A 17985-nucleotide genomic window follows, 5' to 3' on the forward strand; every position below is an offset into this window, starting at 1 on the left:
TATACTCCCTCCTTCCTCTGTGGAATGGGGGTAACACCCTGGCCCAAGGGTCACACAGAACCAAAAGGTGAGGCTTTATAAAAATTCTCTCTACAAACCACTGAGACGAGCAGATGGCCCACAGCTACCCAGGCTGCACTGAACACTGTGGAGCATCCAAGGAGTTGTGGGGGCAGAGCGGGGGTTGAGGGGACGGGCTGCCCTGCTCCCACATCCTGTGACTGCAGAGGCCAGCTTAGGACCCGCGACTTACAGGCACAATAACGGAAACACACCAGTCACAACAACAGTTTAACATTTTACTAAATCAACTCACACAAATTCCAAATTGCAAATATAATTAAGGACAACAGATTCTGCTTTGCCTTATTAAATCTTCCATTTTCAAATCCATCATTAAGACAAAAAGTAACCAAAAATTAGGTCTGTTGCAAATTCATGATTCTTCTGAGGGGGGGGAAAAAAAAAGAACATTAGAGTAAAAAGAACGCCACTGGGTGTACGATAAAGCACCACAACACACGGTTACAAACGGGGCTTCCTGGCTTCGGCGACAGGTAAAAGACGCTGTTCTCCCCACTGCTGTGCGTCAATTAGGGTTTCATTAAAATAAAACTATAAAATCTCCTAGGTTACACTAAGTCAGACACGGTCTGGAACACAGTGCTTAACAACAGTAATGTCAACTATCAGTGCTAACATAAAAACATTTTAGAAGGTCAAAAACAATTAAACTGGAAACCAAAGCCTTATTTTCCCTAGATGAGCAAAACTGAAAATGAAAGGGGTCCCACCTCCCAGTAGGAGTGAAGGGGATTATTTTTTTCTTTTAAATTGGAGGTGGGGTACATGGTGCAGCTGGTTCTGTCGTTGCTCAGCCTAGTTGGCATCCAGCTTGGCCATTTCCTGCACGTAGATGCCTATACTCTCGCTGTCAAAGAGCACGAAGTACACCGTTTTGATGGAAGAGGACATTGTGGACACGAAGTAACTGGAGATGGCCTTCAGAATCAGCTGAGCTGCTGTTTGCTTTGGAAAACCGTTCCTGGAGAAGAGAAAACAAGCACTCAGCAACTGGGATGCCATGGGGACCGCGGGACCAGCCCCACCCAACGGGCCACCTCCCTCTGTGCTGCAGCTTGCTGTGTATTGGGTCCGTGTCTGTTGAGCCCCGTGTCTGCTTGTATACCAGCGTGGGAAAGCCCCGTGCCCAGAAGACAGGACGGGGGACAGACAACTGGACAGAGAGCTGGCACCTGCAGAAGGACGTGCTATGTGCTTTTAGAGAAGGCAGCAGCCAGCAAACAGAATAGTGTTTTGTGGTGTGCATTAAGCCCCCGAAGTGCAGTGTGAACTCCTGATTTTCTTTTTCTGTCATGCCTTTGACTAGCACAGTGCCTGAGCCATAGCCCAGGCTCTCGATGTTAGCCCCAGGGGATGACTGCAGGTTCTCTGGGAAGGCACTGACCTCTATCTACCCACACAGAAGAGTTACCCCTTCATACCAGGGGCCACTGCCCAGGAATCCACCCTCTAACACACACCAGCGGTGCCACCCCAGAGGCCACAACGCAGGGAGCAGTGGGCTCTTCAACTCAGGGCTATCATCCAAGTTTCTAAGCCAAACGTATTTGAATCCACATACATTTCCGCTTCAAATGTCATGTGGCAATTTTTGGAGGTAGATGCTCTGGACTTAAAAATGTGAAATCGGGACTGGCCCTCACTGCTCTGTGGTGTGCCTGAGGCTGCTCCTGGTCAGCATGGCATGTGGGTGGCCCAGGAGACCCAGGAGATGGGCAGCTTGCCTACTCTAGTGAAAACCTGGGTTTAGAGCCAGTGGCCCTGGATTCACATCCCTTACTGGTCCCATTTTACAGTTAAGGATACTGAGGGTGAGTCTGGGGTCAGCTCTCATGGGTGGCTCTTTGTTCACTGGCAGATCTATGGTCATCGATCCGCCTGAGCCTGTGGGTGTGTTGGTGTCCAAAGCACTGGGCCAGTCCGCCTATTTCAGCTGGAGTTCTCCTTCACATGAGGCACCTGCTGCCAGGTGGAGGGGTTTCCAGAGCTGTAAGGCAGGCATCTACTGTAGTTCTGCTAGCCTCACTCACTGCATGCCTGTGCATTCTGAACCTCCTGGCTTGGCCCTGGAGCACCTCAGTGGTCCACTGTTGACAGTGCACAGTGCATTTCACAGCCACAGGGGAAACCCTCTTATGACTTGCTTTTGACCATACACCGCTTCGCCCAGCTTGTGGAGACTTACGAGCTTCTGGATGCCTCGGGAGTGGAGTTCCCTCTTAGAGGACAAGAGATGTGCCCTCAGCCTATGTGAAGGAGCCTGCGGGCAATCAATTAGTGGGGGGCAACCCACGGTTCCTTCACACACAGGTGGCAGCTCCTCAGCCACAGAGCACACCCACAGAGCAGCAGCCAGTGCATACAACCCTGCCCATGAGAGGCGTCAGAGCTCCAGAGCCACTCTGGCCACAAGAGTGGTGTCAGACCTGTGCAGCTTCCTCCTGGGAGACCTTGGTGATTCTAGACCAATAGGTGGGCCAGGATAGTGGGTGTCATGTATAGTGAAGGAAAAGGGCTCTGCTGAGAGCAGACAGGTCATTCCTCTGGCACCAGTGCTGTTTGCAGATCTGAAATCTCGGTCCACACCAGGCACAGCTGCCTTTACTATACTCACAGGAGTCAAGGAGCACAGAGGACAGGTTATCTGGATTGAGCCACGTTGGGAACTGCTTGAGGAGATAGACTCAGTCTTCCATTTTTGGGGGGCATCTTTCCAGCAGCTCAGGCTGCTTCCAGATATGGGCTGGGCTCCTCAGTCCTGTTGCAGCCTGCACTTGGGCCAAGGGGCCAAGAGCTTCTGGAGCAGGCAGAACCCTGTCTGTGGATGTGACCTGGATGAACGGGGGCTGCAGGGTGCTGAGAGGAGCTGTGAGAAGTTGCTTTCTGCATGTGAAGCCCAAGACTATGCTCTGCCAGCTCCAAGGTTCCTGCAGCGAGGTGCCCTCCTGCCTGTCTCAGCCCCACATGTGCACAGGGGGCTGGGCTGAGGGCCTGTGGAACTGCTGCAAATAGCAGTTGTCAGGTGGCCTGACGGTCTGCCTAGCTGAGCTAGCCCTGGGGCAGGGCTTCTGTAGCTGCAGCCGGGCTGTGTGCCCAGGCAGCTGTCTCCAATGGTTAGCTACATTCCACACAAGCTGGGTGAGATGTGGTATGATGCGGACACAGTGTGGCCTGGCCCATGCCGTGCCATGCTGACTGGGAGGTCCCAAGGGGTTTCCATGGAACACACCAAAAGTGTGCCAGTCACTCCTGCCTGTGACCAGTGCTTTCTGACACAGACCCCTCCTGGGGCTTTCCCTGCCTCTGCCTTGGATCCTTACAAAAGGGTATGTGACTTTCGGTGAGGAAATATTCTTTTCTATTCCTCTACATCAACAGTTCTCACACTTCAGCCTGCATCAGAATTCTGGAGAGCTTGTCAAAACCCAACAGTCTGATTCAGCAGGTCTAGCAACTTTTGAGAACTGCTGTTCTACAAACAGCCAGCATGGACTTCATAATCTAAGCTTGCAGGGTGGACCCAGATGTTGAGGATCTGCAAATGGAGGAGGGAAGTCAGCATCCAATGTTTTAGACTTGCAGTGCCCACACCTGCCTGCACTCCCATTTAATAGCGGACTGTTCCACCGGAATGTCCCTGGCCTTGCAAGCATTTCAAGGTTGTTGGTGGGCGAACATGAATCTGGATTTGTTTCCAGGAAAACCCTTTGCTGACAAATCCATCCCTCTGTCCTAGGAAGCTACAGCCTAAGAGAGAAACCCTGCTATGGGACTGTGGCTGCTCTGGACTGCGCAGGCTGCCAGGAAGGAATGGCGGAGGTAACGGCTTTCCTAACGTTTTCTGGTGGGTCTCAAAATGTCTTGCTGCCAGTTAGAATGCTTGTAGCAAGATGGGATGTGTAGGTGGATGCCCTGCAGGAGCACTCCACACAAAGCCCTGAGGCCTCCAGACAGAGGCAGCAGTAGCTGGGGCAGGTCAGACCCAGGTCTGCCTCTGAGGCATGGGTGGCCTGACAGCCCTCCTCCCTCCAGGGTAGAGAAGCAGAGTGGTTAAGAGCTCAGGATATCCTGGAGTCACACAGGATTTGAGTTGTGGTCCCGCTTCAGTGCCTTGTTTCCCCATCCTGTGCAATGGAGTCAGAGTATGGGACAGGAAAATACACAGCAAGCATGGCACAGAGAGTCTTCAGTTAAGAGGAACTGTCTATAAAGTAGGTGGCTTTGAAGGGGCTTTTAAAAGGCTCATGCAGTAGAAAACTGCCTCCTCCACCCTTGTCCCTGGGATAGCTGTGACTGGGTGACTACTGTTGTCCTTGCAGTTACACTGTGCTAACAATGTTGGCCTCAGAACGCAGAGAACTGCTGGCCATGACTGTGGGCATGCAGCAGCAGGGGCTACACAGAGGCTCCCCGGCACAGTACTGACTACTTTCAGGCGCACTCATGCCCACTGGTGTTGCATCTTTAGCTTCTTAGCTGGGTTCACTTGCTACTTGTATAACCACGGCCCCTCTGAATAGCCATTCCTGCCTGGCCTGGCCTCTGTGACGGCCACTCTGTCCTACAGCTGCACTGCCCTCCTTTCAGACCAGATGCTGCAGAGCAAGAGGGGCTAAGGGCTTCCACTCTAGAGTCAGAATTGGGTTTGAATCCCAGCTGCTGTGGGCCAAGGTGTTAACCTCTCTAAACATTAGTTTCTTCCACTAGAAATTAGGTGTTTCAGGGGTCTATGCAATGATGACAATGGTGGTGATGATGAGGCTGCCAGTGCTGCGGCCACCATCAGCCCCGCCCAGGAGATGAGTGCACTGTGTGTTGTTCCCACTCTCTTCAGCCCCTGATTTGGCCTGTGGGTTGTGTTCATGGAATATTCCTTAAGTTCCTCTGGAGTCAAGTGTTTCCTACACCATAGGGCTGGGACCTTGAGCAGACTAAAAGAGACAACTGAGCTTTCCCTAAAGTCACTCCAATTGTGTAATGACCTTTGCCTTTCCCAAGAGTACTAGACCTCAGTTTCCTAGGGCCAGTGCAACATGCCCTCTTGGGTCAGCCTGCTCAGTAATAGCTGGGGGTATACACATTGGATGCCTGTCCCATGATCCTGTCTGGACAAGCAGGAACTCCACCAAGGACCACATCCCGGTTCTGTTCAGCCCTCTTCTTGAGTGGGGCTTCACCACACACCCCTGTTTTCAGTGAGCTCACCTTCCAGGGCTGGGGCCAGGCAAGTATGCAGCAAATCCAGATTAGGAGCTCATTAGGGACCTCAGAGAGTCACAGGGGAAGAGGCTGTATCCTGGGAGTCCAGGGAGATTTTCTGGAGCAGCCAGACTGGGAGCTTGCCCTTGATGACTGGGGAGGACTAGAGGTGGATTCTGGTATTCTTTGTCAGTCACTTAGGGTATAGACATTCTTCTGCTAAGATTAGGTCCCCCTCGCACTGTGCTGTGAGCTGCTCTTAGGCCTTTACCATTTTTTAGTAATTGCCAGGTTGTTTGAAGTTGCCCCAAACATAGGCCATTTTGATCCAAGTCATCAGGATCCTGAGCCGAGAGCAACGGTATGCAGGAAGGAGAACATTCAGAAGCGATGGTGATGGGGCCACCACTCCCCTGAGCTGTGCCCCCTGCAGCTAGAGAGGGGATAGGGCAGCCCCAAAGTGGCCTCTCACTTGAGGCCCCCAGGCTTTGGGTAAATGAAAAATTCTCCCCTATTCGAAGGCCAAAGGCCTTTGAGTTTCTGTCCTATTCTCCCCTATTCAAAGCCCAAAGGCCTTTGAGTTTCTGTCCTTTTATCTCTCCTCTGAGGCCAGTGGTTAGGAGGGGAAAGAGGCTGATGGCTATACTTGGGCAGGTCAGGGAGTTCCCAGGTAGTGTTTTATGCAAAGAGAGTACACAGGCAGGGGACAGCCCTGTGGTGGGATGAGAGGAGGTAGGATCTGGGGTCTGGCTGACCAATGGAGACAGGAGGCAGGAGTTCCATGAGCCTAACAGCTGTGAAGCCAAGGGCTTCCGATCAAATTCTTGCTCTACCACGTACAAGTTGAGTGACCTCAAGTGAGTTACTTCACCCCTCTATGCTTCAGTTTCTTTGCCCTTGAAAGGAATAATAATGCTCACCTTGTAGGGTTGCTGTGAGATAATGCAGATAAAGGGTTTAGCACAGTGCCTGGGGCTCAACACATATCCATAAATAGTAGCTTGAAAAAAATAAACCACTTTTCTTTTAAGCTCATAAATCTAAGGAAAGTTTAATCAAAGCCCCAAACTAGTATTCTCTATGTACTACCCCTCTGGAGAGGGGTCACCCCTAATGTGAAACAGAGCTGAGGGAGTAGGGGTACCCATAAATATCATGACCAGCATGACTGAGGACAGGATGTCCAGATGCCAGGGCCTCACTTGCCCCCAGCAAGGCCGACAGGCTGGAGGGAGCCATCACACAGGTGTGGCTGTGGTCACCTTCCACACTAGGCTGTGTTGCTGGGCCTCAGCTAAGAGAGTGATCCTTTACCAACGGCTCTTTCCCAACATGCTTACATTTATACTGTTTTAATTCCAACATTACTTTCATGCCAGAGACACTGGATGCAACAAATAAGCTGTTTTATTTCCCGTCCTAAAACCCACTGTGATTTACTGGCCGGCTCTGGTGTAATCCCATTTTTTTACTCATGAAAGAGAGGGCAGCTGTTTACACAGCTCTGTGGGGTGAGGTCTGCCTGGCAGATGTGGCCTGGGTAGCTGTACACATGTGCTGCCTTGGGCATTTCCCCCCTTAAAGCTTTCAATTGATTATTTTTATTCCTACTTTTTACTCCATGAAAAATGTAAATAAGTTTGTAATAACAGATGCTCTTTTATGAGAATTACTTTTTTGCTTCAATTAAAAATTTCTCAATACCCATATGAAAGGGTGTGAAATTATTACCTCCAATAAAGTTTCCTATTGCCTCCCTCTTCAGAAGCACCTTTCATCAGAGCAGATCAAAGTGCATCCGAAGCACTAATTAACTGAGACTCAGAACCATCTGTGAGGAAGGGCAGTCCCTACAGCCTCACTTGCTGATAAGGCAGACTAGGGCAGAAAGGTTGATTCATTTAACCAAAGGTCACACAGGACAGGAGAGCTGAGGGGCCTTACTCATAGAGCCCCAGGACCAGACAGCCCAGAGATGCAAGGCCAGGAAAGGGGGAGGCAAGCCTGCCCATAGCTCACTGACTGGTGAGGGGCTGTTGAGGAAATGCTCATTCTTCTGTTCTTCCCTTGACTGGGAGAAGTGGGGGCAGCAGTGGGTGGCAGGCAGTGATAGAGGCTCCAGGCACAACCGGAGATCTTTCCCCCAGAGCCTGGTACTGGTGGGTCCTTCCAGTCACACATGGCCTTGGCCACAGAAAGCCCTGGGGAATGGTGGCAGTGCCATCTGCCTGTGGACAAGGGTTTTTGCTAGGCAGAATGTCAAGTGACAGGAAGCCCACCCCGTACTAGTTCTGCCACCAGGACTTGAGGTGTGGGACCTCAGTGATGGCAGCACGCAGGAGGCAAAATCACAAAGCCTGCCTAAGCGGAAAATGGCAAAATGTACTCTCTATCCTCTCGAAAGTTTGGAAGGAAAGTGTTTGAGAGAGCAGCTTTCTATCAGTTTACGACATGGTTCTGAGGACCGTTGCTCAGGCTCGCCCAGAAGGAAAGGACAGCCTGCAGGGTCACAGGCAGTTGGTGCTACACAGCCCTGCCTTCCTTGGGTGCTGGGAGGGGCTGTTGGGCAGAGACCCCAGAAGGCTCACAAGCTGGGATGGGAAGCCCCAGGAGCAGTGGCAGGTACTCTGTCCAAAGTGAGCCACCTGCCAATACAGAACCCCAGGTTATGGCTCCTCTTGGGCGCAAGTTGTTAACAGCTGCAGCCTCTAAAGGCCAGTTTCTTTTTGCTTCACTGCCCAATGCAGATCTTGAGCCTTCCAGAGGCCTTGGACTTAGACCCTTGGTAGGGAGGACCATAGTGATGGGCAGCGGGACACAATCTCAGAGGTGGCTCTGCCCTGACAGGTCCTCATGTCTGCATCATGGGACACACTTCTGAAAGCACTCTGCCTTCTAAGAGCTCCTTTAATTTCTAGAGCAACCCTGAGACACTGCATGGGGGGATTATTATGCCAACTTCTCAGAAAGGGATTAATTTACATGTCATCACTCACCTGGTTAGTGGCCAAGCCAGGACGCAACTCCAGGCCTGACCCCTAAGCCAGAGTGCAGTGCTGCTCCAACAGGCAGGAACCTGATAGGTTATTTGCTGACATCTTCAGGGTGTACAACCAGGGAGGTATTGAGGGGGTTGCCCTGAGCCCTACCTGCATCATCAGCTGTCGAAAAACTAGACTTCTCCCATGGTGGTCCTCTGGCTATGTGTATGTCTTAGGGGCAGTTGTGTTGCTCGTGAAGACCTTGGTGAGTCTACCTGGGGATTTTCTGGGACAGGAAGTGGAGTAGGGCTCAGCCTTGTTTAAATCTCACGTAATTCCCCATTCCATTCCACCAGGTCCCATTACCTCATTAGCAGACTAGCAGGGTTACCTAGGGCAGTGAGACAGTAAGTCATGTAGAGACGCAGGTTCTTAGGAGGCGGGAAGATGCTTGTGAGTAGAAAGGAAAGGGGCAGAGGGCTTTATCCAAAGAATACTGTGGTTTGGGTGGCAGACTGTAACACAGCTACAGACTTATTCTGAGACAGCCAAGCTGTTCATTTGTATCCCTGTTATTCATACCTCCAGATCCTCTCCACCCATCTAAGTCACTGTGCTCTTCAAAACTTGCTCTCTGAGGCACCATTTCTGTGGTCCCAGTACACCCTGGGGTCCCCTTCTGTGATGACATTTGCTATGAAAACTGAAGTTTTGTATCATCCTTGGGATTTGGATCTCTCAAATTGTCCCTCACCATCATTTAATGTCTGCATTCTTCCCTATGTCGTGCTTCTGGTCTCTTTGGTTAAGGCAGCCTCCGCGGGCCTTGCACAGAGTGATAGCACCACAATTATGGGCGATGTGTGCGCAGAGAGACACACCCACGACTGATACGTAACAAGCATGTGCCCCTACCTGCCGCTGCCGATGGATGGAAATGCAATGGATTTCAGCTTCTTATCATCAGCCAGGGCCAAGCAGTTTTTCACTGTCTTTTCCAGAAGTTCTTCACACTTGTCTGCACCCCAGACTGGACTATTACAGTGGATCACAAACTTGGCGGGCAGGCCGTGACCTGCGCTTACGGCAGCTAGTGGTAGGGGGATGAAGCAGAAATAGTGAGCTCTGGTTCACTACAAAGCACAAGATACCAAACACAGACCCACTCCCCTGCCACCATACATCTTCCTGGGCCCTCCAACGGCCTGCGTCTGAGGAGTTCCACAGCTGTCTGCTGCGCTGTGATTCCAACGTGAGTTCGAGCCAAGAACTGCTCATCGTTTAGTCTTTTCACTTGAAGCGGGGAGCCAAGCCAAGCCAAGCCACACCCTTGGAAAGTTGGCATTATGATGTGTCACCACCAGGAATTTTGACCAAGTTCGTAGTAAGCCTCTCTCCACTCTCAGAAAGCTTACACAGTTCTTCCAGAGGCAGAGCCTTACCCATCTAACTCAACTGAACACAAACTCAACTAAACATGTCAGAACATTTGCAGCCTTAAAATAATTTTGGGTTTCCAACCCTTCTTCTTTAAGTCGACTGGTGTGCTAATTATCGACTTGCACACCAATATGATGTATCTGTCTCTACTATGATGTATTCTCTAAATATCCCAGACCCAATTCAGGACAAAACTACCAGGAAAGCAACTGCTTTAAATAATCTGCTAAGCAAACTGACCAGCATCTCCGCTGCCATTGTCTTCTCCCTGCTGAGGATGGCCTCACTGTGTGAATAACTGATCCTGTTTATTTGTGGCAGAATTAGCTTAGTTTTTAAGGAAGTGTTTTTTCTTTTCCTAGAAGAGGGGCCCCTTTCCAGCTATACATCTCCACCAAAAAGACTTGCCTTTCCCTTGCCAGATCTAAGGACACAGGCCTGGGGTCTGCCACAAACTGCAAAGTACCATGTCTCCCAGAGCATGTTCCAGAATCCCCATCCATCGATGCTCTGCAAAGAAGGTTTTGGGGGCACTGGGTTTAGGGGGTGCTGCATGCTACGCTTCTATACAGGAGCACATTAGAGTCTCCATACCACTGCTACAGTAAAACATCCAAACTTTTTGTATTTGGTCGCGTATTTCTGAAACCCTTTTTTTTTTTTTTTTATGGAATATCTTTACAAGGGGTATGTGGTGTTATGGTTGTGTGGTAGATATTGGAGAAGGAGCGATTTGTGGGTAGTGTCTCATGGTACAGTAGAAACAGCTCAGTCACAGGGCATGAATTTGAGTCCTGGCTCTGCTTTGTGATTGGGCTTGAGAACACTGGGCTGACCTACAAAAACCTGACATTACGGCATTGAATTAAACCAGTGGGTTTATCCCCATGAGAAGTCATGGCTAAACTATGCATAGAAAAAGACTAGAAAGAAACATTAACAGTGACTATCTTTGTTATGCATAGAAAAAGACTGGAAAGAAACATTAACAGTGACTATCTTTGCACAGTGGAACAGGAGTATGTTTTATTTGCCTCTTTATACTTTCAAAATTATTTTAAAGCAGTTTCTAAAGTAGCTGTTAAAATCAAAAACAAAACTGTTATTGAAACAAGCAAAAATATCTTGAACCATGCTACACCTAATGGGTTTGCATCTGCTGTGGCTGAGGTTTCCCGCAGAGTTTGGTACATGGCAGCACCAGGCTGCCTCCTACCAGGCCTTGTGCCAAGGGCTACCAGTAAGACTCAAGCTGGAACCCTGATGGGAAGGGACCCACAGGCTGGTCAAACAGGTGTTTTAAAGGGACTGGGGAAAGGCCAGCTGCCCCTGGGTAGGTAGTTAAAACTGTGTATGCCTTCTCTTGTACAGTGTGGGACTTTGGTGGTACTGCCTGAAAGAACTTTGTAATTAGTGCCCTGTATGTCATGCCCCTTGCAGGCATAACAGAAGTGGCAGAGCAGAGGTCAAAGGCACAGATTCTCAAAGGGAATCCTTCTGGATCCTGAGACTAGCCTGAAAGGGGTGTCATTTGTCACTGGGAATAGAGGGGCAAGGCCTGGTGGACCCTCCGAGAGAGCTTATGCGAAAATTATCAATGTCCAACTTTAGTTAAGATTCATTTTTAAAACAGAGGATTTAAAAGACAGGATAGGCATTGGAATTGGGTAGTAAGAAGAGAAAACCAGAGCCCAAAGTGAGGAAATGGGTGATCTGTCCTCACATAGTTGGTGGTGGAGCCGGGCCTCACTGACTCAACTCTCAGGTCCTCAGGAGGTCCTCTGTCCTGTATACCCCAAATGACCACCTAAATTCAGGCCTCAAGCAGTAAGAAGTGCCCTATCTCCAGGTCTTAGCAATAATTCTCCCCACATCAGATGCCAAGTCATTTTCTTCCCCTTATACCAGGGAAGGTGTAATTGGTAAATGAGAAATGTGTATTTATATGTTTCCTATTACAAACATGGATGGCTGAAGATTTTTAATTAGCATCTCTCACCAGCAGTTTTGCAAATGGCTCAGTATCACTCCCTCTCAGCTCTTAGATGTACCAAACTCAGCTCCTATAATTTCTTAAAATTTGAGATCTAGACATCAAACATATAGGAGTTATTCTAAGTAATTAAAAAATTCAAAGGTGATTTTCCCAGACAACCTGCATGTGATGAAACTCTAAGTTATGAAGCTACAGGCTGTCCTTGGCCTCCATCTTGAAGATGCAGCTGTATTGCCATGCACCTCTAAATTCTAAGCCATCTCACAAAATGGTTTTCCTAATACTGCATGTGCCACAACCAAATAAGCACGGTGGCTTTCCCACCTCACCTCCAGCTACTTCCAAGGGCCCGTTCTTTTTCCGGAGTTCCAGGACAGCTTCCACAAACTCCTTGCCACCTTTCTTCTCCAGCGTGTTTCCTAGACAAGGACAGGGTGGGGTTAGGTTGCCATTCTGTGTCTCTGGCACACACAGACACTTAGCATGTCAGGTGATTACATACTTCAAATGATCTATTAAATTTCCATCAGGCTGCAAAACAGGAACTAAGCCCTGGCTGAGTTCGTAAAGTAAAATTGAGAAGGGACTTGTCATCACCAGTTACTACTCTCACATTGCTGCTTCATCTGGCTGTCTCTGCTGCCCCTTATTTGGGTCTGACTCACGGTGATCATGGATGTGACAGAGATGTGAAAGAGACAGGAGATGCTTGTTTTTTTTTGCAAACATGCTTGTCCTGGATGCTTTTCACTGGCATGAGATACCAGCTGGTACTGGTTTCTAAGACTAATAATGCCTGCCTTGGGTTTTCTTCTCTGTCTCTGGGGAGAACCACCAAGTAAGGAGGTTTCAGCAGCATACAATGCTCTCATCGAGAGGCCAGCTCTCCTCCTGGCAGTAGGCCTAGAAGGAAGTGTTCACACTTGGCCACCTTTGGACCAGCATTATTACCGTGCTTAGCTCCTGTTTTGCAGCTTTGGTCTCATATGCAAATACAAAATAAAAATGGCCTCAGACGGTATTTTCTTAATTACACTAATGATTCAGAATTGTTTTCAGTAAAGAAGGGCAACATCAGAAGCAGAGCTTAAAGATTAATCTGTATGCTATAAAAAGCTTGGAAAGGAGGATGTCTAACTGCTCAGGACCAGATTCTTTAATAAAAGCCAATGGAGGTTGGGAGCAATATATTTTCTTCAATTAGGGCACTTGCTAAGTAATTAATTTCTGCTGTGAAAACCAAGTTCCCAAACAAGATCACCAACACCTACAAGAACTCTGAGTTGATGCTCATGTGGGATAGCAAGTGGCAATCAAAGTTAGCAACAAGATCAGTCGTTCAAGTTTGGCTAAAATGGGGTCTGAGTCTTCCTTAAGCTCTGATTCCTCAGTTTTGCACATTTTAAAGTACTTTTCCTCACAGGAGGACAAAATACTCCCCTTAAGATTCACATTTGTCTTGGAAAATTCCAGGTGCACCTGGCACAGTTCTGGTACGGGACAGTCAAGGTATATCGGAATGCACCAGCCCAAATTCTCTTTGGAGTCACCCTGCAATGATTAGGGCTAATAATCTTAGTGAAACTTGCCTCCTTTGAATGTTTGTTCTGCAGGGGTGAACTAACCCCAGGAGGTGTCTGGGAAGAAGAGGAAACAACTTGGGCCTTGTCCCAAATACAAACCAGGGCTAATGGCTAGGACTGGTTCTGTACCCACCCGCTGTAGGAAACCTGGGGTGTACAGACAAACATGACCAGCAGCCACAGCCCAGGGGAGCTCTCAGCTGTGTCTGAGAGAGGGCGGTACAAACTTAGCATCCTTGAGGTGGGATTCTGTGTTACTCTTCATGATCTCAGACTGCCCTCTTGCATTTACCTGTCCTGAAAAGCAGCACAGACTTTAAATGGCAGAGAATGTCACACCTGTTGCTGCTGCATGTTTCTAGTAAAGTCTGCATCAGAGGTGGCAGCTGAATGGACCATGCACTGGAGGAAGCAGGCCGGGGGCTTAGAGCCCAACTCCACCACCACAAAGTGGATGCAACCCAGGCGAGTGAGACCCCAATACAGGTTCACCTAAACTATCCCTGCAGCTGAGAAAAAGGAATCTGGAGCCGGAACCAGCTGGATTCCACACACTGCTGCCCCTGGGGCCCAGTCTAGCCTTCACGCTTAAACCCATTCTCTCCAGCTTGAGGCAGGGCAACAAAAACGCTCGAGGCTGGACTAGTTAGGGTTCTCATTCTTTATCAAATTTAACTCTTTGGTGAGAACTGAGAAATTTGAAAGGTAAAATATCGTTTTTACTTTATCATGATTACCAACTCCTTTCTAAAATATTTAAGAAAATGGGCTGATTTATAATTAAAGGTATTTTATCTTAGGAAGAGTGTTTTAAAATTTTACTTATAAATATTGCTTTAATTAGAAGTGAAATTTCCAAGTTAAAATACACTTAAATGCATTTCCCAAACTTAAAAACTGAACCCTAGATTGCAGGCAATCAACCCAGTCAGGACTTAACTCCTACACACACATATGTATGCACATGTTCATGTAGACACACGTGTACTTTTTAACAAGAAACAGGCCCATTTTCAACCATATTGTCAACACTCTTATGGTAAGACACTTGCTTTTGAGGCTTAACTTCAGGGTTAATCATAAAGCAATTGGCTTATTTGCCCCCAAGCATAAACATGTGTTACTCCCATGAGAACAAGAACATTATTTCATGCTTAGAAAGCAGGCATAAGTATCAGTGTTCAAAACAGCCTAAGCGAAAATTTAGGCTTGGACAAATGTCAGGCTAGGCCTGTGGTCTATTTCACTGTTAGAAAGAACTTTTGATGGGTAAAAGTTAATCACTGGGGCTAAGCATTCCTGCACTCGGATTCCTTCTTCCAGCAGTCTCGGGACTTCACACCAAATATGAGAAATGGAGTGATTACTAGCTTCCTCTTTTCTCCTCTCACACATCAAAGTGGGAGCTGGAACCAATTGAGGCCATGTAGGAATCTGGTTTAGCATTGGCATTGTAAAAGATATCTGGGGTCAGTACTGGTTTGGACTGGTCTGCTGGGCAGAAAAAGCCCTGAGGGGCTTTGGAAGACTGGGTTCTGACCTGGCAGTCTTTCTGCCTTGGCCAGTTGGGGTGTCTGAAGCTGCTGAAGATTTCTGCAGGTGTGACAGTGTCGGTGAGTGATGTGTGCCAGGGTCCTGGGCAAGCTTTTGGACCCAGGTTGCTCCTGTAGCTTGGAAGCTAATAATTCCCCACCCTGTGCTTATCAATGGGTTGTAGGCAAACATGTCAGAGGAAAAGCATTAGCACTATCCTTATTCCAAAGAGATCTATTCCACTCACAATTCAGGAAGGACTGGGCTCTTCTGGGTGGCACAGTTGGGTCTGCCTGTTATTCCCCCCAAGGCTTCAGCCCTGTCTCAAAGCTGCAACTCTGCTTCCTGGCATGGCTAATCCTGCTGGGCACGGCCTTCCTCAGCCTGCAGCAGGCAGGCCAACTTTCTCTTCTCCCTGGACCTGGGTAAGATACTTTTGCCTAGGAAGTTTCATAATTCCCATTTCACCAAATGTCCTGGATGGCAGGATGAAGCCAGGCCTTAGTAACTCCCAGCTATGACAAAGACAAGCCCTTAGCTATTCATTTATTTTTCTCTAGATAAGCACTTCCCTCCCATCAAATTTTCATTTGGTTAAAAAAGGAAGTATCTTTTTCTTAAGCTGCCTGACTTTGGAGCTCTTTAAACTCCTCCAAAGTCTTGTGAAAGGGAAGTTTAATTGCCTACAGCCCGATTTCATTTTGGTCTGGCAGACTTGGCAAATTCTGACTTTCCATCCAGTTTGTCTTTCCATCCATGTCCAAAATCCAAAATACCCAGGAGAGTGGTTAGTCCAAATTGTAGTGGCTGGGGAAGACTGAACTAGCAGTCTTTGCTAGTGATGCCAAGCAGAGCCGGGCAGCCAGAGATTGTGAGCTACTGCACATCTAGCATCCAGGACCCTTGTGAAAATCCCGATCTCCTCATCCTTCCAGATGACTTCACTGTCTGCTGACTGGAAATGTAACCATTCTCTTTGGAAGCTGGTATTTGAATCCACACTCAGAGTGCTGCTCTCAGGACCAGCACATCTACTATAAAAGTCATATATACACATGAGTGATACCTTACAGCAGGCACCAATCATGAGCCAGGCTTTACAAAACAAGGTGCTTTGCTTACATTTAATGTAATTCCCATCATTACCATTACTTTATAGATAGGGAACCTGAAGCACTGAGGAGTGAAGTGACTTACCCAGGCCCCATGATCAGTAAATGGTGAGAGTAGGACTCCAGTTCCTTCCACCTAGCTCCAAAGCTGTGCTTTTTTCTGTCACACGTGGGTGCCGCCTCCTCAGACAGGCCCCTCAGTGTGTTCTTAAAGCAGGATACTGTGATTCTCCTGCCAGGAATCTGCAGCCTCGGGATATGGCATCTCAAGTGCCTTCTGTCTTGGCCACCCTCAGCTATTTAGCACACCAGGAATCAACCTACAATGCCTTATCAGCTGCCAGGGGAAAGGAAGGTGCTTTCTGGGTCTAGGATGATGTTTCTTATGAGTAGTCTAAGGATACCATGTCAGATTGAGGTGATTTTCATGCACCTGAAGTCTGAGAACTTAAGTGTGGACAAGCATTTGGAAAGGGTCCCCCTTGTGCACCTGAGGCTTTAAGGCCATTTTCAGGAACAAGTGTGCTTCTGACATGGAGACAGATTGGCAGGGGTTGTGAGGGTGGGGGTGGTCACCTGTGCACAGGCATCTGTGTTTGTCTGCTCTTCAGAGTGCATGGAGGTGGTCTTGGATGCCACTCGGTCCATGTGACTGTATTGTTCCTGCAGCTGAAATCATCTGTGAACCCAGTCTCCAACAAAGCTGTGCCTTGTGGGGCAGGTGAAGAAATGATTCTGCTGAACCAGTTTTCAAACCAGAAATGTCCATTTGTGAGCTGCATCAGCCAGGATGCATCACATCCTGGCTGACAGCTAGCTTTATTACTCAGGTTCACAACCCAGGGACAGGAGACCTTGGGAAGGTCAGGACAGCTGGAAGTGTGAAATGAATGCAGCCCTGCATAGCTGTCAAAGGATCAAGCTGTCTGCAGCGGCCGACTGACCATGCACACACACACTCGGCAGCACCCGGCTAGGCATTACCTACTTCACCACCGATGTAGAAGTCAGTGTTTGTCGGGTGAACGACAGCATCACTGTCGATCGAGGCAATGTCAGCCTGTACAACTTGCAACTATAACAGGTAAACAAATGTATATCAACTGTGTTGGACCGAGACCCACGCACAGGCACATTTACTAACGCCCCAATGGCAGGGCTGGCCTACCTGGTCGATTCCAACATATGAGCCCAAGGGGCAATCAGTCCACGCAGTGTGCGCACATGTGGATGGGGGTGAGGACAGGAGGAGGAGGAATATCAAATGTGACATGTTTAAATTAAACATTTGAATGACAAGTCCAAAAAAAGAGAAACACACACATGAGATCATTTCCAAAGGTTAAAAGAAATAAAATGAATGCCCCGTTTCACTTCGCAAAAGCCTATAAAGTTGGCATCCCACTGAGAAGGCTACTAAAACATGGCATCTGTTTAAAAAAAAAAAAAGTGGACCATCAGGCCAACCAAAACAACAAGTTTCTCCATTCTGTCTGCAGCAGTCAACTTGCAGGCTTTGATTTTTATTCTTGTGACATTTACCATTTTGTCTACCTTCAAGGGATTTCTCTTGAAAACCCAGAAAACAGTATTGATATATGTAGAGGATTGCCTTTATTTTTTCCCCTCAACATATGGGCTGATCTCTATCAATATTTTTCCAGGCCCATCTCTTACTCTAGCGTGTCTTATTTTTATGGTTTAATTTTTTTTTTGTTTTTTTACAGACAGGGTCTTGCTGTTGCCCAGGCTGGAGTGCAGTGGCACAATCATAGGTCGCTGCAGCTTCGAACTCCTGGGCCTAAGCAATCCTCCTGCCTCAGCCTCCCAAGCGAGTAGCTGAGATTACAGGCACGTATCACCAAGCCCAGCTAAGTTTTTGACTTTTTGTAGAGATGAGGTCTATCTTACCCAGGTTGGCCTCCAACTCCTGGCCTCACTCAATCCTCCTGCCTCAGCCTCCAAAAACGCTGGAGTTACAGGTGTGAGCCACTGCACCTGGCCTTTGTATTTTAGTATAAAATGTGCTTTGGATAGAATCCTTGCTTCTTCTAGCT

General features: G+C 48.3%; 1 protein-coding gene across 7 annotated transcripts in view; it reads right to left on the reverse strand.

The window, feature by feature from the left end:
* Window positions 1-285: 285 nt before the first annotated feature.
* LOC105506940 (core histone macro-H2A.1) overlaps window positions 286-17985 on the reverse strand; it is a 66773-nt gene continuing 49073 nt past the window's right edge. For 5 of the 7 annotated variants that reach the window (XM_011935242.1, XM_011935246.1, XM_011935244.1 and 2 more), the window contains 3 exons: window positions 12030-12119; window positions 9180-9354; window positions 286-1045 (listed from right to left, as the gene is read on the reverse strand). In XM_011935242.1, the coding sequence (XP_011790632.1) occupies window positions 880-1045; window positions 9180-9354; window positions 12030-12119 (431 nt within the window). In that variant the 3' untranslated portion in view covers window positions 286-879. Of the gene's footprint in view, window positions 1046-9179; window positions 9355-12029; window positions 12120-16912; window positions 17004-17985 lie in introns of all 7 variants that reach the window. The other 2 variants (XM_011935248.1, XM_011935247.1) reach the window with 1 other exon arrangement.

This window comes from Colobus angolensis, unplaced genomic scaffold (genome assembly GCF_000951035.1).
Source record: "Colobus angolensis palliatus isolate OR3802 unplaced genomic scaffold, Cang.pa_1.0 Scaffold142, whole genome shotgun sequence".
In the NCBI taxonomy this organism is placed as follows: Eukaryota; Metazoa; Chordata; class Mammalia; order Primates; family Cercopithecidae; genus Colobus; species Colobus angolensis.